Here is a 23,035-nt window from a genome sequence, read left to right as displayed (position 1 = left end):
CAGCACTTCCTGATCTGAGCCATCATATGATCTTGACGTCATTTTGGGGATGTCGACAGGACAGGGTCCCCTTAAATGCAGATCGCTATCTCACCTCTACATAACGATCATGGTGCCATGACAAAGGGTATGTCATAGGGGCCACTGGCGTGCCGGCTCATGACTTGCGCTGTACGTCCATCGTCCACAGGACACTAACTGGGTTTAACAAAAATTTAGTGTTTTAGAGCATTAGATAGCTGTGCATGATGGTGGTACATAATGAAGTCTGGTCCTTTTCTTATCCTATTCTTTTTCTCCAGTTGTTGGGAAAGTTGAGTTTAAAGTGCGCTGTCGCAAATAAAATGGCGCAGAACTATTGCAGGCTATACTTTATTTTTATTGCTAAAATACTTGTTTTTTTTGTTGTTTTTTTTTTAACGGTGGGAACCGTGGCTTTTTTTTAATGCAATTATAATTTTTCCATTTTTCTTAAACAAGTTTTGCAACATGAAAACTGTATTACTGCTTCCCATGACTTATGAAGGAAATTTCCCGGGTGTCCCACCAGCCAATGGGTTCCCAGCATGGGGGATCTATTGAACAATGTTGAATAGTGTGTGTAGTGCAATGAAGAACTGAGGCTGAACAGCACTTGTAATTTAAATTATTAATGTGAAGGGATAACTTGTTCAGAACATTTGTCATTCATGACTTGTAGATTGTTGGAATTATCCAGTGCACAGGAGTTTCTTGATAACATGAGTAGAGATCAGACCGTCCGTGTATGTACAGTAGATACAGTTATGTCTTGTATTGCCTCATCTCTGGGCGCAGACTCTGTATAAAACATTACTTCATGTTTCAAATGTATCTAGGTGTAACATCTAGAAAAAAAACTAGAAAAAAAATATTTATTTATGGTATGTCTCCATGAGTAAAAGCACTGGCTCCCAAAACAATGACACAGACTTTAAAGTAGGGGGAGCCTGGTTCCCGGTATCAGCTTTTTGGGCACTTTATCTCCCTGTACCTCCGGCCCCAAACCTAGATTGTAAGCTCCTCGGCGCTGGGACTATCTGTAAAAATCTATGCAGCGCTGCCGACCTCACTATATTGTCATTGTGATGCCCTTTAAGTCCCTTTCTGGGGGGAAAAAGTGCTATATGAAATGTGTTGACAAGTAATCAAATTCTGCTGCAATCTATAAAATGTGTTCTAGTTTTTGGACAAATGTTACATCCAGAGATATTTGTAACGTTTTGTGATTTATACAGTCTGCTCACTGTTATCGGGCAAAAGATGTTGGTTAATAGCCGTATTTGCTTGCCAAATCTACTGACTCACATCTTTTTCAACGAACGGTAACGCTGTAAGAATGTTTTAATGCAGTGAGTGTTTGTGGCACAAATACTTCATACTTGGTGCTTTGCTTTCGAACTCATTCAGCAAATGCTTGCAGTTCTCTTCTGTTTTCTGCAAAGTGTAACATTAAATCTATTGATCCTTTCTTTAGTGCCGTGGTCTGGACGAAGATGAGACCGGCTCTGGCCTGGGTGATCTCACCCTATCATCCATGGATACAGGAGGAATCTTGGGCACTTTCCAGAGCTACATTGACCACTCGATCATTTCCATCATTGAGGATCACGGCTCGCATGCAGCGGTATATAACATCCTAATTATAACTTGTTGGTATTGGTTATGTGAGCTATTAATGTACATTAAGCTTGCTTTTGGGACTATTGATGTGATGCATTAAACAAATATAGGAAAGGATGCAAAATATGCTGAGGTTGACCTATCCCCTTCCTATAGAACAAAGGTCACTTTGATGAAGAGAATGAGCTGTCACTCCTGACAGCCCTGACCGAGATTCTTGACAATGCTGATGATGAGAATCTTTCACCGTTTGACACTATTCCAGACACAGAACTACTGGTGTCGCCAAAAGATCGTGAAAATTCTTCAGTAAGTCCAACATGAAGTAAAAAAATCCAATGTTTATTATTTGTCACTTTCCTTTGTAAATGTGTGTGGGCAAATATACTTATTCTAGTATAGTTAGTTATTTATAGACCATAAATATAAAAATGTATGAATGTGTATGTAATAAATAAACTTGTGCGCACACACCCCTAAATTCTATACATACGTACATAAGGCTTTGTTTGGTGTAACTTTGGAAGAACTAATGATCACCCCTTTTCAGCACCAAGTATCACCCTCTTATCACCTCCACTTATTCCAGACAAGTTTTTTTTTGGGGGGGGGAGGGGGCGCGGTTAAGCCGTGAGCATGTGTATATAAACAAGTCTGGTTTCCATCTTTGTTATTGCAGTATCTCCTTTATTTCCTCCTTTCACTTATTTTGTCCTCTTATGCTCCAGTTACAGAAGTTTCTCAGCCTGTCCCGTACTCCCCCTGAAATGGATCTTGTATCGATGGATGAACAACGAGCAGCTAATTGTTGCAAGGTGAAGTGATCTTCTTGGTAACACCAGCAGTTTACAAGCATGCAATAAGAGCAGTGGGTCGAACTCTGATGGTACTGTGGGGTAAAGAGCACCCGTACTTATTTACAAACTTTCCGCTCCACTGCCTTATTACAGAAAAATTATTTTAGCCTCTCCCCTTCCTATTTTTAGAACCTAAATATAAATGATATTTTTCTAATACAGTTTAAAAAGCTTTTCAGTTATTATAGCGCTCTTAAATAAGGCAGTACAACTATTTGCAAGCCTCTTCTACCACAGCGTGTGGGCATTATTAATTAATTTACTTCTCCCCTTGACAGATTGATGTCCGCTCTGTGGGTCAGAATTGGGACCTGTTTCCAGAAAGTATCAGCTCTACACCAAAAAGGCGCAATAAACATAGAAGCGTAAGGGGATTTCTACCACGTAGAGCGGTAAAGGAGCCTACGCAGCCAAGAAGTGATGGAGAAGAGGAAGAAATCTGCAGCCCAGAGAAGAAATTTGAAGACAGCAATAATTTTGTAGCTTTTGAAAAAGACTTGTCTATTGATTCTGCAACTAAGGAAAATGAACTTGAGCAGGAGGAGATTTTAAATTGTACTCCATGTATAATCAATACAGAAAATGTTACCCTTAATGATCTGGTGAAATATATGCACCCTTATTGCTTACCATCCATAACAGTATGCCTGGAACCCGAAGATTATGAAATGGATGCAAGTATTCAAAATAATGCTGTAGTGCTTGAAATAGTGGACGACGAAGGCGGTTGCATAAAACTGCCTGTGTTGGTGGAACAGTCTGAAAGGTTCATGTCAGAGCTTTCGGGAGAAAATATTCTCACACTGTGCTCTTTGGAGGAACTGGTTTCTGAATTGAAATGCGAGCCACCTCCCCTGAGTGAATCTTCTGAGGAACCGTGCGTTCCTGTACAGGAAATAAATGATGACCAGCATTTTCTGAGGGCTACAGATGGAGGCCTTACTTCACTTGAAAAGTCATTAGAACAGGACAATGGAGATGAGTTACCTGTTCCCTCATTAGTAAATGAAGATGGTAAACCACCGATGGAAACCTTACAACAAATTAAATTGCTGGAAATTGAGTTGCAGGATGAATCATTGGAAAATGCTACAGCTGATGGCTCAGTTAATGTAAAACTGAATTATGAAAATATTGTAGAGAAGGGTGATCAAAGTATTGCTAAAGCAGAGCAAGTCCCCGTGAAAATAGATGTTCATGAACCAGAATGTATTACTCCTGATACGTGCAAGAACCAGGTGGGGCTGAAGGTAAAGATTAAGAAAGTTCAGGGACACAAGTGCTCCAGGTCAAGAGTAAAAAGGAAAAAAAAGACCGTTAATGAAGACAAGCCACAAGATGTGGTTGAAAAGAGGACAGTGCAGAAAGTCATCCAACATGTATCAATGCGTTCAAGCAACCCTTCATTGCAGGAGTCTGATTTCCTAATAAAACGACTAGATCAGGTTCAAAGGGATTCTCAAATGGAACTCAGGTCATCTAAAATGGCCAGGGCCAAAGGCAGGACCAGAGGTAAATCGGAGAATCAGAGCTCTGTAGAGACGAAAGTACGCACCAAAAAAGGCAAAAAAGCCGAAAAGCAGGGGCCTGTGGAAAACAAATTGTCAAAACCAACCTTGGAAAATGTGGATGTTGACCAGCATTTAACACAAAGTAGTATGAAAGTGCATGTGTGTGATAACAAAGATGAAAGCTCCGTTTCTGAACAGATACAAGAAGAAACAGCCCCAAGTGACAAAAATACACAACCCGAGAACATGTCAACATCAAGTAGTGAACATCCTGTTTCTACACATATGGAGCTCCAGTTAAAAGATGGTCCAGTTGTGGAAGAGACCAACCTTTTAAAAGGAGATGGAGAGAAAGAGTGTGCATCACAGCTGAAGGATGCAAAACCCAAGCCTCTAAGTTTAAGGGAATACAGGATGCGGGTGCAGCAGCGTAAACCAAATGTGGAGGAGAGAGAAAATGAAAACTTGTCGGGGAGTAAATGGCCATCCATTCCAGAACCACCTACTGAGCTGGCAGAAATTCCTTGCTTAATGGTACCCGGAAGGGATGCAGCATCCCTGAAACCCATCAAAGCAACTCTACCAGAGGAGAAATGTAGCCCGATAAACAAGATTGAGAAACCTTTGTGTTCAGATACCTTGCCTAAGATAGGTTGTGTTCCACTTTCAATGTCTCTGCCACCTGTTATAGTTCAGGAGACCTTGAAACCAATACAATCTGTTGATGTGCTTTGCTCAAATGTTGCTATGGGCATTGCTCCTCTCAACATGGCGACCCAACAACACGTACCACCTCCCTTCTATGCGCCTGCTTGGCCTTGTGTTCCCTCTCAGCCTGCAGGTTATCCCTGCCTACCTCCTTTACCAGGCGTTTCTCATCTTTCAAATGGTCTTTCTCATACCTTACATGCCATGCCTTTGCAACCACCACCAGTGATGACTTGGCCAACGCCTCCATTTCCCCCGCCTCCTATTGCAATGGGACCAGTTCATTCTTTTAATCCAGCGGTCTGGTGTCCTGGATTTCCACCACCTTATTGGCCTAATCTGCCTATGCCGCATGGGTTACATCAAATAGGAATACCTCCGCAGGGCTCTGCTCAGAATATGGTTGTTGGTGCTGCTCCTCCGGGTCCTTTTATTACAACAAATATAAACGTGCCATCCGGTATGAAGATGCCTCAACATCCCTATGTTGCCCCTGTTGAATGCACAAGCCAGAGAAATTTGCTTCACAACGGACAAGGAAATAGGGCATCAGTACAGAAAGCGGACCATGCTGGTTCTAGATTGAAGGACACAAACATGTTAGAATCTTTAAATCTCGCTAAAGAAATAATCAATCAGAGTAAAACTCCCCTTAAACAATCGGTGGATAAAATGGCAAAGCATGGTGCACAGGTGATTTCTGCTACCAGAAAATATGACCCACCTCCAGGTAAAACTGCAGCGCAGATCCTGACAAAAATACCACCAGATCCAAAGGGGACAAATGTGCATGTGCCAGATTTAAAATCTCCGAACCAGGTGGTCTTTAAAATAATGGAAATGTTGAGGAAGCAAGGTCTTCAGGTAAAACCTGCGCCTACTCTGGGATCGGCAGGATCAGCTTCTGCAACCTCCGCTGCAACCCAGAAAGCCACCCCCTCGGTTACCGTGGAACCAACACACTGTGAGACAGCTACTGCCACTTGTGAAGTTAAAGAGCAAGGCGCTGCATTATCTGCATTGGTAAAACCGCCAACATCTAAAGTTCTGGAAAAACCACAACCAAGTGCTGCAATTCCAACCATCAAATCTGAAGTGTTGCACCAAGTGGCGGTAAATAAACCTGCAGCAGTGCGATTATCCTCAACAGTGGATGACAAACAACCCCAGGCTTTTGTTCTTGCAACACCTGCTCAAGAAGTTGGTACAGCTGAGAGAAGCCTACAGGTCGCTTTATCTGCACCAGATCTCCACAAAGGTCCGAATGAAAGCTTCATTGTGGAAAAAGGCAAGTTTCGTTAGGCTTTGGTATGCTACATCAGTGAAGTTATCAATATTAGACGTCTCAATTACTCTTCTTTCCGTTTAAATAAAGGGATTGAAGCATCAGATCTAACCAGCCTCTTGGAGCAGTTTGAGAAGTCTGAAGGTAAGCACATGCAATATACTTTCCAGCAAAGCTCTCATTAAGTTCTGATTTTTGTCAGACGCTTCCTCCTGTCCCCTATATTCCAAACCAGTGACTGTTCTCTTGCCTTTGACATAAACCTGTCAGCTCTGATAGTACACCGCCTCTTTCTGTCTGGAGGTGGAATGTGCTTAGGTAGCAGTAACTTGTTTTACCAGCAATTATAAATTAGGAACAGATGGGTCTGCAACATGTATTTTAGAAAAGGAATATAGCATCCCTCCAGCTGTACCTATTTAACTGGTTAACTACATGTTTTGGGTACTGGAAGACCAGCTGTGTCTAAATGAAAATTAGGTTTAGAGGTGTTCCATAGGGAGAGCTTGGAAGTGTCTCCATCCAGTGCAGAGAAACTTACAGTGGTTCCTATTACGTGTAATGTAAATGGTGGAGGCTGTCCTAGTTAATTTTTTGCAGAATACCGGTTTAGAAGACCTTTTCTGACACATTAACTCAATTGTTCTTTGTTCTTAATGCAAATAATTTGATTTAGGTTACATGATTAACTGATTTGTTAAATATTTTAAGGGTGAATAAACACTTATTTTGCAGATAGTATTAGTTCATCTCCCTTCCAAAAAAAAGTGTATGTACTGTATATGGTGTGTATGTATTTATACATACATTTATTTGCTGTCCACACTGGTCAGGAAGTGCGTTCCAAAACAGTAGGCAGGCTGGGGAATGTTTTAGGTTCTATTGTCTAAAAATACAGTTGACAGTAGAGGTACATAATATCTCTGCACATTTCCATATTCAGCTCCCTGTTCACTTATCTTGCAGTTTAACACATTTGGTTCTTTACAGCTAAAGATGAACAATGCACACCAAGTCCTGGCTTTAAGTTGGCTGTAGGAAGCTCTGGGTAAGTATGAAAGATGAGTTACCCTACAGCTACATACCAATGCATACATCGGGACCTGTTTGCCAACAACCTTCAAAACTAGTTTCTTGCTAGTCATGCATTCAGCTTGTGTATTACGTATTGTAACTATACATGAACAAGTTTATATTTTTGAAATCCAACACCCGTAACCTCCTAAAAATCCAAGCAAAATCTAGCCAATAACATCAGGCTAAATTTGGCTTGGATAGTCATGGTTCAGCGTGTCCGATTCCAAAAATCTGAACTCTCCTCTCCAATAGTAACCCATCTTGGATTAACAAGATCAAGCGTTATGTTGTGTATATAGTTATAAAGCAAACGTCCCCATGCATCAATCCCTTAATCTGTAACCCTTGTTTAACATGTTTGCCATTCATACAAATCAAGGCTGGCCCCAAGCATAGGCATAATTGGCATTTGCAAAGGCCAGCAGCATTTCGACAAGTTGCCCAGGCTCTTCAGCTGGCTGCTGTACGCAGAGACCTAGGAGCTTTCCTGAGGGAGATCAGCGTATCTCCTTGTCCCCTCAACTCGGCTGCCACTTTCTGGTGTGCAGATTATATCTTCCGTCTCATCTCTGCTGCAGAACTAGAATGTCAGTTCTTCTTCCACGATCCCGCCCAAATGCCCATTGACAGGGTATTTTTGTCCCCTGTGTCCAACTGTTTGTACGGTTTCCCTTGTGACCTGCCAATTATGTTCTGGTAAAGTTGTGTAAAACAAATTATACTTTTCCTTTGTCTCTTTACGTGCATGTAAAGATGAAGGGAAAGCACAAGCTACCCGCCGTGTTCTTCACAGGCGCTAGGTTTATTACCGAAAGCCTCTTCGGGTGCATACTACCAAAGATGGAAAAATGCTAAAATAGTTTCACATCACCGCTTTCCTCCACACAGTTACCCTGAAGGCCTCCTTTCTGTTGTGAGCAGGGACGTTAAATGGCTTGTTGTTTTTGTTTGTGTTTGACAGTTCTGAGAAGCCAGCAGAGAAGAATACTCTTGACAGACTTTTGGCCCCTGAGTTAGTTAACACAGCCGGTAAGTGCACGCATTATGCTTTAAGCTAATTTTTTAATTAAAACATCTGTAAGGTTAATTTGTTTTTGCTCGGTGACACAATCACTGGTCTTTCTAATGAACGCTTTCACTGTGACAGGGATATTGCGTTGTGTAACACGGTGTTGGCCTTTCTGCCTTTGAAGAGGTTTAAAGTCTAATTTGATCTCTCCAGAGTACATCATCACTTCACAACAGAGGATTGGTCATTTATGATGCAAATTTTATAACTGGGAAAGAGACTTGTTTCAAGATTCACTTTCTCGTTGACTTCCAATAAGAAGGTTCTCTAGTTGCCCTCTGAAGATCAGTAGCCGGGTCCTTCTTAGACAATGTTTTCTCCTACACATTAAATCACAATCATGTATCATTTGCCAACATGATGATCTGCTCATTACAATTGGCATTCGTTGATATTTTCGTTTTGTGCGTTATCTTGGTATTCGTGCCCAGGGGAACATAGTTTGATATAAATAAGCTTTTAAGATGTGGAGTGCTTTTTTGGGGGGAACTACACAATTATTTTTTCTCTGTAGAACCCAGTCTATGCAGCACAACTAGCAGGAGATACAGACTGCTGTCACTATAATGCTTTCAATCTAATGCATAGTAACTTGGGCAGAGGAAGAAAACAAATGCCTGCAAAGGTCACACACAAGCTTATGTGTAACTTCAGACTACTGCTTTAGCAATGCCCTCCTGTTACATGTCCGACTAAAAACCAGTCATTCTCTTTTATCTTAAAGGTTTGACTCCTCCAGCAACTCCACCACATCAGCTGTGGAAGCCAATTACTGCTGTGTCTCTGATTGGAAAATGTAAACCTCTCCATGCAAACGTGCAAGAAAGAACTTATGCTTCACCAGTTAAGACCACAAAGCTCATTGAGGCCAAACCCTTGCCACAGAGTAAGCTGAGAAGCAGGAATTTCATGCCTGCTTCTAACACGGGGATTCCACCTGTCCATGTGGCCTCAGGAGACCATGACTACTGCATTCTTTCTATCAAACGGCCTGAGCAGTGTCCAGTCACTGAGTCCAAAGCTGAAAGTTCCCCACCTGCCCCATCTTCCCATTGTGAAGAAGGGTCTCGCTGGAATGTTAAGCACCATCAAAATATTATGATAAAGCCCATTGTGTCTCTCAATAAAAGACCTCAAGATCAGGTCTGCAAGAAGCTGCCCACATCAATTGATGCCTTGAATGTCACCAACCAAAGCACCCCCTGTAGTTCTGTCAAGTCCAAGCCACCCTGTAAAAATATCAGGAAAGATCTCAGAGATCAGCTAGACCATAGGACTAATGATATAACGGAGAAGAATGTTGTTGAAAGACCACCCAATTCAGTGTTAATGTCTCCAGACTCCTCACCTTGTCGAAGTGAGGTTGAGGAGACCAGAACTGGTGTCAAAAGGGAAAATACCTCTGTTCCCCGGAGGTCTTTGCGCTGCTATAGAAAATACAAGGGCTCTCCAAGCCCTCAAAGATCCAGTTGGAGAGGCCGGAAGTCCAGCTGTAGTCGTTCCTGTAGCTCTGGAACTGGCAGTGAATCGACATCATCCTCTCCAAGGTCTCGTTCAAGATCCCCTCCATCAAAGAGGAGAAGAACGTAAGTCTTGCATTGTCCAAATCTAACCCTTTAGGTTTAGTTACATAAAATACAAAAATAAGTCCTCAGAGACAGAAATCTAGATCTTAATGTTTAGTTGTTGGATGCTGCCCTTACCAAAGCCCCTCCAGAGCCAAGGAAATTCTCGGACTAGATTAGGAGTATTGTGAAGTTCTGGATGCGTAAAATAGTACATACCATAAGGCTCACAGCGTTAATAGTTTAGTGTGTGATTGTTCCTCCAGCAGTTTATGGAAAACTATCCAAATAGAACAATGTCTGCAAAATATCATTTGTGTATCTGCTGCACCTTTTTATATGTATATTTGTTACATAAAGAAACTTGTGTATGTGTAAATGTAGATATATACACAAAAATCTCTGCTAAATTGAATATAAATAAGTCTGGAATACCCAGATCTCCTCATCAGAAGGTAGCAGAAGTGCATATGTGGCATTGGCTCCATTCTCATTTCATTCACAGTTGTTGGTTTTCTTCTGGCAAGAATCCCTGGTAGTTTTTCATCAGCCCTAGTAAACTTTCACTTGTGAGATTTTAATTGGAGTACAAAGACAACCAGTGCTACCGTTGTCCTTTATACTTCTAAGTTACTTTCATTTTACCTTTATCGTGTAGTGACTTCCTAAACATACTTTCACTTCTCCCTCATCACTTCAACTTTGAAAATGCTGATGGGTGGGTAAAGGTTTTGGCCTCTGATTGCAACACATTTAAACCGCTATTGAACTTGACAATAATTTCAAATCGGCGATATGATTGGGTAACTTTAGCCACTTTCCGTTTTCCTATTATCTTGATTCCAGAAAAGTTGCCAAGTTCAGCCCCAACTTTTTGTTGCATGAAATTTTCACCACCAAGAAAAAGTTCAAATGCTTTGTGCTCATGGTCTGTGTTCGGGAAACTGGGCTTCTCCGCCCATATTGTTTTAAGATTGTAAATCATAGGCTTTCTTTTTCCAACTACTAGCCAGTGTTTCTGAAACATTTTTACATGCGACTCCTAGCTGACTCTTTCACGGTTTTTCTTTGCAATAAGTCATGCTTTTACTGCACTATTTCTCTTCATTTTGCTAGAAACTGAAACTTGAGTGTGTTTGTTACTTAGGTTTAGAGTTGTTTGGTGTCTTTGTGTATTTTTAATTTTCTGGCCGTATGTTTTTGGGATACTCTTGGCTGAGGTGTTTGATGCCTGATGGTGGTGTCAGGACTCCTTTGTTCAGGAAAACTGTACGAGGCAGAACTGAAGCTAATCATAAAGCTATCAAGTAATTGCATTGGACCTTTTCACGTCAATATTCAGTTTCTATTTTGATCTTGTGTTCTCCGTTTAATGTTCTAAGACGCTTGCTACGACTCTTCCCCCTTCCAATCAGAAGCCACTTAACGCTTTTCCACTTTTGAAAGGAGCCCTCTAAAGTGATGAGGATCTTACTGACGTTACAGCTCAGCCCCCTGCCAGTATGACCGTCCCCCAACAGAGACGCCCCTTTCTGGCATGGCTTTGACGTAAACTCGTGTTTTTATTCTATGGTGATGCCAAGTGTAAATGTCAAGAATGTCAAGACCTTCCATTGCCTAGGACCAACTCTAGGATTCCATTAGGAGCCAATCCAGGGTTCATCGGCATGACTACTTGTTTTACTCAGTTTCTGACCAATTGGAAATTAAGCTTTCAACTTTCTTTATGTCACGGTGTTGCCATGTTAACCCTGTCAGTACTAGCCGTGTCGGCAAAGCATCGGATGACAATATATTGCATAGCTATGCATTGCCCGCCCTTGCAGAGCTCCAAAGGTTAAATTGTAATATTGAATATGACTACAGAAGCCTATTAATGGATTAACTTTTGCCTCAAGCTCTTAGACGCCGGAACCTCCTTCAGTGATGCAATAAAACCAGGCTTAGTTGATGCTTTCTTTTTGTAGATTAAAATTTGCCTTTAAAGGAAAAACTTCAATTGTTCATTAATTTACTTTTTTTTTCTTCCCGGAAGCTCTGAAGCTGCCACCTTTCTGAGGTCTCTGATCATGCACCTTCTGCATCCCTTTTGCACTCCTTTCTAAGTTGGTCATAGGGACAATAACCTCTTGCTGCCAAGTTACCTATCAATGTATTTGGGCTTAAAAATTTAGATTTCCTCTGCCACAAACTGCACCATTGAAGAAACCATGAGTTTTTCTAGTGATTGCTCAAACGCATTCAGGGTACATGGGAAGTGGGCAAAGCTTTTTGTTGGCAGAAGTCCCAGATAAAATGTAGCTTCTCTTCCTTCCCTTCCCCCTCCCCCCCCCCCCACCCGTGCATAACTTATTTAGAAGCTGAATTTCTTGTTTGTTTCTTCGTCTATTTCTAGGTTCAACCTTTCAAAGAACAAAAACTGTAGCTCAGACAAATTAAAGTATTTAAGGCTAGAATTTCAACACATATTAGTGGGTGTCCTTTTATTTTCCAGAGGGCTGAATGGGTAAATCTATTTTTGGCCCTGTGTGTACTTTACCTCTCTCTTTCTAGGGCTACCTTTTTGCTGGTCTGATCGTGTCTATATTTTATATAACTAAAACACTACAGGAAATATACTACCTTCACTGACAGGAAATTGATTGTGGGTGTCTCCCCCCTCCCTGCCCCGGTCCCTAGGGAATTTAAATCGGTGTCTCTATTATTGGCCACTCAGAAGGCGTGACCTTATTCAGGGTGCTGGATTCGTGCGGCTGGGTAGCAAAGATAGAAATGATGGGCGCCAGGAACTTTTGTGGTACAAACACTCTTTGTGCCCCCGGTTAGTAGGGCTTTTCTCGCTCGTTTACAGTCGCATAGATGTTATCCTTTTCATTTTGTCTACTCTGAACAGGTGCATCCCCAAGTGGCAGTATGGCCTCCTAATCAGGTCTTGACCTACTCCAGAAATCCTTGCCTTGCCACTACCCTATTTTTATATATATATCGGCTAATCTAGTGAACGGCTGACAAGTACTGTATTAAAATAGCCCCATGAAGGGGGCTGACATCATCAACACGCGTCCAACGCGCGTTTCCCTCCTACTACGGAGCTTCCTCAGGGAGGCCATACTGCCAGTATCAAGTTATAATCAATGATATTAATAGCCCCTACGATATTCACTATTTATTAGGCTAATCAGTGAAGTGGTGGGCTTGTTTGCTCACTCCGGCTGTGTGCACCCTAGTAGCCTATTATTCTCAAGTTTTAATGATATACTGGAGCATTTAAACATTAGAGACTGCCTGTCTGCACGAGTTACTTTATTTAATTTATTTTTAAACGCCATCACATTTTCACTTTGGTAATATATGTTTTAAGTACTTGATATTAAAGGTTAAATTTTAAATTTAGGTAGTGTGGTCTATACTATGCACTCAAGAACATGCTTAACAATATACACTCCACTCTAACTCGTGTGTGTGTGTGTGTGTGTGTGTGTGTGTGTGTGTGTGTGTGTGTGTGTGTGTGTGTGTGTGTGTGTGTGTGTGTGTGTGTGTGTGTGTGTGTGTGTGTGTGTGTGTGTGTGTGCGCGTGCGCGCGCGTTACAATTCTTGTCAAATTTCAAAACACTGCGCAACATGGTTTATAATGAGCGATCCTGTTCATCTGCTGGATGTGAACATTCAGGACTGTTTCAGTGCTGTAGTTGCAATGTATAAGATAATAAGATAATATTTGTTTTGATTGGTAGTTGTGGTAGCATTGTTCTCACACACTAGGCAAACAGTCTTGTAGTCTAAATCAGCTGTGCGCAAACTGGGGGGCGCGGAGTTTAGAGGCACTGCACGCTTCCCAAAGACTAAGGCCTCTGTACCGTGGTTCAGCCGGCACCTGGAGACGCGTTGCCATGGCAACGCGGCGTCAAATGACGCCACGGGGTCGTATGACGTCCAGACACTGGGAACAACGGTAGGGAGCGGAGAGCGCGGAGAGCAGGAGACAGCCGGTAGGGGGTGCAGGGGAAAAGATTGCGCTCCCCTGGTCTAAATAGAGTTTGTTTTAGATCACTAAAATTAGGGATTACAAGGCAAGTGGCCACAATTCTTGACTATTCCGGTACAAGTGCATTAAACATGCCACTGTCCTTACATCCCTTTTGCTTTAGGCTGCGGCCCCGCTGCCTGTGCTGCACGCGCATCAGCGAGGCTGGCGGCACGTGCAGCACAGTCCCGCGGTCTGCAGTGAGCTACAGGGGGGGGCGGCGCAGCCGTAATGTCAGCCGGCAGGTTCGCCCTCATTGGCTGAACTGCCGGAGGCCGTGGCCTAGCGCTCCGCCGCCCTGGCCAGCTCAATTGTCAGGTATCCCTGAAACTCGGGTATCCCTGAAAACCACCTTGCAGCGGCCCCGGCCCCATTGTGGGGCGGCTCTTGTCCCTGCAGCGTCCGCCACAGCGGGCCTAGCAGTAGCCAGCGGGGACCTGGCCTTAGGCCTGACGGTAGCTTTACAATTGTGGCCCATATGAGAAAGATGCTCTAATTGTGTGGGCATAGAGGATCTTTTTGTAGTGTCGGAGTATAAAAAGTTGATATTGGCCTTGCACAGTGTTATGTATTTTATGGCCTGGGTGTTAATGTTCTTTCCAATATTTGTTTTCACAGGTATCGGTCTAGAAGTGGTCATAGCTCCCGGTCTTCCTCACAGTCTAGTTGTGGTTCAAGTAGCATGTCGAGGTCATCCTCTTGCTCATCCCGATCATGCTCACCGTCCTCCAGCCAGTCTCGCTCACGCTCCAGGTCACCATGCCACCGGAGGTACAGAAGCAGGAGGTAAAGCAGCAGTAGGAGCGTATTGTCTAGTTTAGATTCCTCCTTTGATTTGCTTGTCTGCTTCAGTACAGTAGGGTAACCAATCTACTTTTACGTGTGTTTCTGTCTTTGTGTCATGTCAGTTCATGCACATTTGTTCGTTAAATATGTACAGCAGGGCCTCGCTACTCGGCGCTCTGCTTTTCGGCGATCCGCTGATACGGCGGCACCGAGAAGGGGGCCGCCATGTTGAATTTAAAATCGCGGATGCGCAGAAGGGCAGGTACGCCCGGCGCACATGCGCAGACCGCTGTTTGCGCTCGCAGGTCGCACATGCGTAGAACGGCGAAAATGCTGGTTTGCGCATGCGCAGCACTGAAAATCGACGCATCCGCTTTCCAGCGATTTTCACTATACGGTGGGCCTCTGGAACGGAACCCGCCATATAACAGGGCCCTGCTGTATTCTATAATAAACCCGCCCTGTTTTAATCTATCCTCCCTTTTTCTGGGCAGGAAAAACTGAATAGCTTGGTAGAAGGTTATATCGCTGAATCCATGCAAATGGGTAAAAACCCACTTTTTATATTGAGCATTTAGTGTAGTGATGTTTTAAAGATCACTGTGTGTGATTCTTAACTTTATATTTTTACTAAAAGCCAAGATTACTAATCTGTTTGCTATGTCGCCTTAATGTAAAGAAAATATAGTGTGGCAGCAGATTGGCTAAATTGTTTATTCTTGGTTTGGGAGACATTCTAGCAAAAGGTTGGCATCCATTTGTTATCCTGTAACAAAATTCTAGAAAATAAGTCTTCCGGTTGCATTTGCCAAATGTATCATGTAGTAACACTCGCTGCCTTTGGCACCTGTAACATTTTACTCTGTATTCCCTTTAGTACAATAGGGGGTTGAACTTGGGAACATGTTTGTGTGGTCAACTTCACCACTGCTTTGGTTTGGCAGGTTTGAGTCCCAGGAAAACGATCAACAGCAGAAAATCTATCACAAGGAGCGAGCTATAGTAAGTATTGAGCAACATAAGTCTCCATGGGTTTCAGTTTTCTGTACGGAAGCACGGAGATGGTACCATTTTGCTACATTGAGGGACGCAACCATTTCTCAAATGCAGCACAAAGTTTCTCAGTTTTGTGCAGCAATATTTGAAAGGTAAAACGCTGTTGGTCCTGACACAAGAAATGCAATTTTCTCTGCATCTGTCAGTTATAAGAATTTTAAAGTGGAAGTCATTTTATGGGGCAATTACGCATAGCTGATAAAAGAAATGAATGCAAACAACTTTGTAATTGGCTTCTTTTTAAAGATCTGATCACCCTTAAAGTAAGTTTGACTTGTTGCAATATGAACTCAAGCACATCAACTACCTGCTTCTGTTTGACTATTGCTTGCTTCATAATTACAATGCAACTGTGGACAAAACAATTCACCAAGTTTTGAGGACTGACAAACCCCAATCTCCAAAATACATTGGATAAAGAATGAATGTAAAATCCCTACAAAGCTTTTTGTTTTGCTTGAAAAGGTAAATGTATAAAACAGTATGCATGTATGTAACAACCCAGGTAAATATTGGCTGGAAGGATTGTAGCTTTAGGCCTGGTACACACAGCTGTGCAATGCGTTGGTGTACTTCGTGGAAACATGCCACGGTCCTTCACTTTTGTCCTGGAAGGCACAGACCCTTGACGAAGTCTGGCTTATTTTCTCTCTGCAGTTGTCCTTCATTAAAATGTATAAAATTGCCATTAAAATGTATAAAATTGCCATACTTTATCATGTTCAACAATTAATGTTATAGTTTGTATGGTCCAAAGTAAATTGCGTACCAGCTGCTACATGTCGGACAGTTGCTTATAATCAATAATGTTGGCATTGCAGGAAGAAAGGAGAGTTGTGTATATCGGCAAAATCAACAGTCGAATGACGAAATCTGAGCTGAAACGTCGCTTCTCTGTTTTTGGTGACATAGAGGAGTGTAATATTCACCTACGGGAGGAGGGGTAAGGTTTTGTTGTTTGCTTGGATACCACCTTATCTTATTGCTTAACTCTGCAAGCACGATATGTGTTCTGCCCATTGGAATTGATCAAACTACTGGAAGCACTGCTGTATAGTAATAGTCTAAAGCCTTGATAATACCAAAAAACGCAGGCTGCGTCGCTTAACGCGAAGCCGTGTGGCCAAAATACATACCTGTAGCGGCGTGAGCTCCGGCTGGAGCTGCCGTCTCCTGAAGAGTTTCTCAAAATTGTTTCAGGCAGGCGACGGCCGCTTCACGTGAGCGGTTGAGCCAATGAGGGTGAACCGCTCACAGCCACGCATGCGCCTCCTTGTCTCCTCTCCTTCACTGCCAAGGCTCTGTGATCAAGATGGCGCTCAGCGGCTTCTGGTATAATCAAGGTCTAATGAAGTTCTTAATAGCCCAGTCAAGCTTTTTTTGGGGTAGTGGTCCACCATAAAAATTGGGTGGGTGAGGTTGCCTTAGGATGAAGTGCAAAGCCACTGGCCTGGAAGCTATTTAAATGCAGAAATGTAAGATCAGTAATACTGATATCGCCTTATTTCGCAGTAGATATAAATGCATTTATCTTCCATGCCCCTCTCGTTACACATTGCAGGGGTGGGCAACTCCAGTCCTCAAGAACCACAAACAGGTCAGGTTTTCAGGATATTGCTGATTCAGCGTAGGTAGCTCAATCACTGGCTCAGTCAAATATTGAGCTGCTTGTGCTGAAGCAGAGATCCTGAAAACCTGACCTGTTGGTGGCCCTTGACTACTGGAGTTACCTACCCCTGCATTACAGGTTTGTGCACCATTTGAGAAAGGAAAAATAAAATGTAGCCAATATTTTCAGTCTATTAAACAGTCTGGCAGAACTAATAACGAATAGACAAGTTGCTTTCATGTCCCAACATGAACATAGTTGATAGTTTGCAAAACAATTTTAGACACCACAAAATTGTCCGTGTGAAGAGACTGTAATTTTACCAGTTTGTGTCTCGTAAGAGCCAAGTGATCTGAAAAAGTAAAAAACAAAACAAAAAAAATCTAGTTTCTTTTCAGATGGTCTACTCCACAGTAGCCAAGGAACAGACCTGAATCACATCTCCCCTGTAGCAATAAACATGTTGGTTTATTTATGTATAATGGATATCCAAATCGGTGCCCAGCACAGTGATCACACATGGTTCCAGGGTTGCTCCTAATAACAAGAGGTCGATCAGATATTTTCTCTGTAGCTCTCTAAACCGTGAGATCTGATTTTGCACTGTATGTGTGACACAGTATCCTTACCTACAAAGAGTATATTTCTCCAGGAACCATGCTGATTTAAACCCTGCCCATGCATGGCTTCATCAGAAAGAAGCTCTCTAAATACCGTGGTGGGGTTTGTAGTACAAAGCATGTAGGATTACATACCGTTTGGTTGGTAATCTTCAATGAGCTAGACAGATTACTTTTTTTTTTTTGCGGTCTGTGACAATAACTATTACAAGAACACTCAGACAACATCCAAAACGGTTGCTGTCGGCTAAACTCAAACGTTAAATGCAGAGGTGCTTCTAACCACAAACCTCAATTTAATCAGCTCCGGTGTTAAACATGAGAATAAGAATACCTCCAGTGTGCTGTACACTGCAGGAGTGTTTTAGAAGATATAAAAAAATACTATTGATTTTACCATGGGGATAGTAAATGTACAAACAATTTCTTCACAGTGCAGGTCTCCTCTAGGACAGAGGTACAAAATAGATCTCTACTCACAGGTTCATAATGTAATTCTCCATTTACTGTGACAGCCAAGAACAGTGGAAAGACGACAATGTTTCAGATCCTATAAGGACCTGATGAAAGGTCCTGCAGTTTGAAGAAATTGTTTGTTGTGTTGGCTGCACTTTCCTCGCCTGAAACGATTTCCCTGCACTTTGGAACTGATGTGTGGCATGTTAAGTTTTTTTTAGATTTGCTGCTCTTTAAGTTGATGGCACGGTGTCTGCCTGCAATAAAAGTGGGTAGGGGACAGTAGTCAAGAACTGAAACAGAAGTCCGTTTCGGATGCTGAGTAGCGTTCAAGCCGACCTGTCCCTCTGTGTTTCCTCTAGGTGGATTTTCTGTACCTGTGTTTCATCACCACATTGATTTGTCATTTCTTTCTTTTTGTCAGTGATAACTATGGGTTTGTCACATACCGGTACACCGGGGAAGCCTTTTCTGCCATAGAGAATGGTCACAAACTACGTCTCCCAGATGAGCTGCCCTTTGACCTTTGCTTTGGTGGCAGGAGACAATTCTGTAAAAGTAATTACGCGGATCTTGGTAAGTATTCCTTGTATTTACTATTTTCACTTGTAAAGGCAATAGAGACGTTTTTAAATTATTCAATTGAAGGCTGCTAAATATGTGGCGCTGCCTTTACATGTCTTGTGATTCCACACCCAAAACTCATTGGATCCGTAACAGAGCAAGCTATAACAGGCTTTAATTCCCAGATCCCGAGCCTCAGCAATACTACTTATCAATAGTTTGCTTTTTGATGGTAGTTTGTTAGAAAGTTAGGCTAGGGTGGGCCATCCCCATGCTTGGGAAGATTTTAAGCTCAGTTCAGATTTGAAGCCGGTGTCCTTGCCAAGTAAGGGGAAGATTGAATGGAGGCCGTAACCACTCAAACAGCAGATTTCCATCTCAAATACTGGTAATCCAGCCACTCTAAATTGGCACTTATTTTAAACTTCATGATCACTCTGTGAAACCCTAAAAAATGCTGGCATTTCCGCCAGGTCACCTGCCAGCATGAACCACCTCAAAATGTTAGTTCTCTCTACTGTCTTGAGAAGGTTTGAGCTATTATGTTGGTGTACAGTGTAAAAACAAGATTTGCTTTAATTTGCTACATGCACCGCCTCCATAATCTGGTAGAAACAATGTAGTGTTCTCCTTTAGCAGATTTTTTTTTAAAAATTTTTATTTTTAAAGAGTTTGTTGAAAAAAACAAAAGCCAATTATTTTTATGCATCCAAGCCCTGGTAGAGCTTGCCTTGTTAGACACTTTTGAGACTACAGCTACAATACAAATAAGGCTACCGCATGTATGTGTTTTCTTCATGACCTAAAATGCTTGATGGCATGGCTACAGAATCTCCGTACCATCGGCGAATACTAGTCAAACCGTCAAACCGTCGAACTGTAAAGGCAGTAATAATTTCTTTGTGCTGGTTTTTATTTCTGAGTATTGACATGTACAAGCCATGTTAACCCCATCTATTAACCCCAAAACTAATTGTCAACTACAGCAGGGGGAGGGCTGCCATGTTTAGAAAAACAAAGGATTGGCAAGAAATGTTTGAGATGCTGTAGAGCAAGGGTTCCCAACGCCAGTCCTCAAGTACCCCCCCAACAGGCCAGGTATTATGGATATCCCAACTTGAGCACAGGTGGCTCAATCGGCGGTGACAGAACAGCCATGTTTCTAAAAGTTGCCCACAATAGTTGGAAACATACAGGCATCTCAATAGTCTGAAGAGTTTTGTAGAATAAGCTTAACATTGTGGTTCATAAACCTTTCAGGCAAAAATAGACTTTCTACTGGACCACACATCATTAGTATGTGGTGGGAATTGTAGCTGTTATGTGGGAGACAAAGTACCAGCTCATCTAAAGCAAGTGCCTTTACAATCCTATAACTGAGGTTTTACGGATGTGCTTATATGACTTTTCCATTTACGTGGCACTGTGTTTTACCATTTGCTAGCAACGCTAGTTAATACTAAAATGTTAACAACTAAAGAATGAGTTGGATAGTGATGTCTGCAAAACAAGACTGGTCTGAATGTTTTTATCCAATGTAGGGATCTTAACCAATTAATCTTTTGGGTTTTTTTTATGTACTCATTCTGTGTGACACTTTTGTTCCCATAAATATAAAGTTTCATTGATATTCTTTACCAGACTCTAACCGTCATGATTTTGATCCAGCATCCATGAAGAGTAAATTTGAATCTGTTGACTTCGATACATTATTGAAACAAGCGCAGAGAAGCCACCGGAGGTAACATTCGGTCCAAGCAACGCTCTTCAAACAAAAGGCAAACATGTGTGTTTATATATACACAATATATATGTATATACACACGTGTGTAAGATGGGGTTGGGCAATAGAAAAAAAAAATCTATGATAACGATATTAAGAAATTTATTGTGATGTAGATATTTACTTTTTTAAATGTTAAATGAAATGATTTGGAAGCTATTTAGTTAGAACATTTATTACAAATTAATGGTATTCACGCCAATCACTGAACATCTGAGATGGCACGAGGAAATTATATTAAGGGTGAGGGGGCGAACTGATCCTCCAGGGGAAGGAGAGTGCTGCTATCATTGAGGACTGGAGAGGGATGGATGGGTACCAGGATCTCTTACATTGGCAAATAGGCCTTTTATGCGGCTGACTGATCCTACATTGCATGTCAATAACTGTCCTTAAAACATCATTTACTACCTTGAGTGATGGTGATATCGCAATAAATTTCAATATAGAATTATTGTCCCATCTGTATATTGCCCAACTCTTTATATAAATATATGTATAAATAACCAAAAGACTTTACCTCAGAACACTGGAGATGGCCATTCACTAAATAGAAGCATGAAGCTGCTCTTAACAAAGTGCCGTTTTGTAATTAAACAAAAAAAAAAATCATAAAAAAAGGTTAAAGACAATTAGATTTTTTTTATGACATTTGTTTTTCTAACCTATTTAACAAAGTGTTTAATCTGCGTTCTGGAAATTAAAATTCATGAGGATACTGTATGATGAGAAATCGCTATGCAGATCAAAAACATTAAAATATATGAAATATATCTTGTGTCTGTTCTTTTTGAATATGCGTCTTCTGGTCTTCATAAGTAACTTGAACACGATTGTTTATCAGCCTTGAAAATCTGGCAAGGTAGGTGGGATTGTTGCCTGCTATTAGGGTCACGTAGTTGCAGACCTGACTGGCAGCGATGGGATCCTTAACAGGCACATTTGCCGTTCTGTGAACACAACAAATGAGAACAAACGGAACGGTAAAATTACCTTGTAGTTAAAATGAAGCTGTAATTGCACATTCATACTCAAACTGTTCCTTTTTTGAATGGCAAATCTAAAGATTAAAAGGATTTCCATCCTGATTCTTGGGTCTATTGCAATGAAAGTAAGGTGCATCCTTTTTAGAAGTGAAATCGCAAGGTTTCTTTGACACGGGGTGGAATAAGGTGTAATACACTGAGTCAAAGAAACTTAATTCCCTTTAGAACAGTATTGTTGCAGCGATAACCTCTACGACTTGTTTCTGCACAGCCAGCCCAAGCAGGGATTGATGGCATTTGGAAATGTATGTCCTTAGAAGTGAAAATTACTGTATTAAAACCTGTGTTGTTGAAACAAGCAGAATTGTGCCAAGATACTGCACCATGAGGGAAAGGATGAGCAGATAAAACCAAGGGGTAATCAGGCCAATGTTTAGTCCATTTACATGCATACCTCGGTTTTTATGTTTCCAATAGAAAATAAATCCACCTTGAATTTGTTTTCTGGTATTTCACAAAACGTTTGACTTATTTGTATTAGTTGGAAAGTAGAATAAGTTTAAGGGATGTTTATTCATTAACTTTTTGCGTTTTTCTTACCTAGTTTTGCTTGGAGGGGGGGGGGGGGGAAGGGTTGTATGCTGCCATTTCCCCAAGATTATTGCTTGGTTCATTAAGTGCATTATTTGGCGAGTCTCGTGCAAGCCAAAATGGCTGCATTTGGGAAAAATAATTATTATTTCATAAAACCACTAGGTGGACCCTGTGAACAAGTGACATGCATCGTGTATTACAGCATTTTATTGGTGAGCCTGTGTGTAAGCTTGCTTGCTCGCTCTCTCTCGCGCGCGCTTGCTCGCTCTCTCAGGTCCACCTTTAAACCGAAAGGTGCATGTGGATTGTACAAGCAGAAAATTCTGTACCCAGCACAATTGTCTTGGCAAGTCGAAACAAGGATGAAAGGGGACTTTTTTTCTCCTACTCTGATTTTTGTTTTAATAAATGCACCAGTTCTTTACCTTTACGGCAATGCAATTATTTAAGCTGCCGACAGATCCACTCTTTCCTCCTTTCCAGCTCTTGCAATATGGCCTCCTATTTCAAGACTAAGTGGTGAGACTCCATAAATATTTATAGCAACCAAAGGAAGCTTAATATTTTTTTTTTCAACTTTCAATTTTTATTTGTGGAAAGCAAATATACAGAGACTCACCTCCCATTGGCGTACATTGCAATCACAGTCCACATTTTAGTTTTTTTAACATCATTTAACAACATCGTCAATATTCTAGTCCTAAACAGGGGGACAAAACAAGACATACAAGACTCACAAGACTTGGGGGGGGGGTATACATGTGGTGGGGGGGGGGAGCAGGGGATGGTGAAATCCGGCGTGGTAGTGGAGGAGGGTCGTTTTGGATCTGACTGCTTACGGTTC

At 41.7% G+C, this 23,035-nt stretch overlaps 1 protein-coding gene across 3 annotated transcripts in view; it reads left to right on the top strand.

Moving 5' to 3' along the window:
- PPRC1 (PPARG related coactivator 1) overlaps nucleotides 1-21,384 on the top strand; it is a 34,686-nt gene extending 13,302 nt beyond the window's left edge. For all 3 annotated transcript variants that reach the window (XM_075612400.1, XM_075612401.1, XM_075612402.1), the window contains exons 2-14: nucleotides 1,496-1,645; nucleotides 1,798-1,950; nucleotides 2,370-2,456; nucleotides 2,777-6,005; nucleotides 6,093-6,146; nucleotides 6,993-7,050; nucleotides 8,041-8,108; nucleotides 8,873-9,734; nucleotides 14,356-14,523; nucleotides 15,468-15,525; nucleotides 16,401-16,522; nucleotides 18,689-18,840; nucleotides 20,470-21,384. In XM_075612400.1, the coding sequence (XP_075468515.1) occupies nucleotides 1,496-1,645; nucleotides 1,798-1,950; nucleotides 2,370-2,456; nucleotides 2,777-6,005; nucleotides 6,093-6,146; nucleotides 6,993-7,050; nucleotides 8,041-8,108; nucleotides 8,873-9,734; nucleotides 14,356-14,523; nucleotides 15,468-15,525; nucleotides 16,401-16,522; nucleotides 18,689-18,840; nucleotides 20,470-20,573 (5,265 nt within the window). In that variant the 3' untranslated portion in view covers nucleotides 20,574-21,384. The remainder of the gene's footprint in view (nucleotides 1-1,495; nucleotides 1,646-1,797; nucleotides 1,951-2,369; nucleotides 2,457-2,776; nucleotides 6,006-6,092; nucleotides 6,147-6,992; nucleotides 7,051-8,040; nucleotides 8,109-8,872; nucleotides 9,735-14,355; nucleotides 14,524-15,467; nucleotides 15,526-16,400; nucleotides 16,523-18,688; nucleotides 18,841-20,469) is intronic.
- The last annotated feature ends 1,651 nt before the right edge of the window (nucleotides 21,385-23,035 follow it).

The sequence above is a fragment of the Ascaphus truei genome, chromosome 8 (genome assembly GCF_040206685.1).
Source record: "Ascaphus truei isolate aAscTru1 chromosome 8, aAscTru1.hap1, whole genome shotgun sequence".
NCBI lineage: Eukaryota > Metazoa > Chordata > Amphibia > Anura > Ascaphidae > Ascaphus > Ascaphus truei.
Note: the sequence above shows the minus strand (reverse complement) of the source record. Positions and strands in the feature narration are given on the sequence as shown.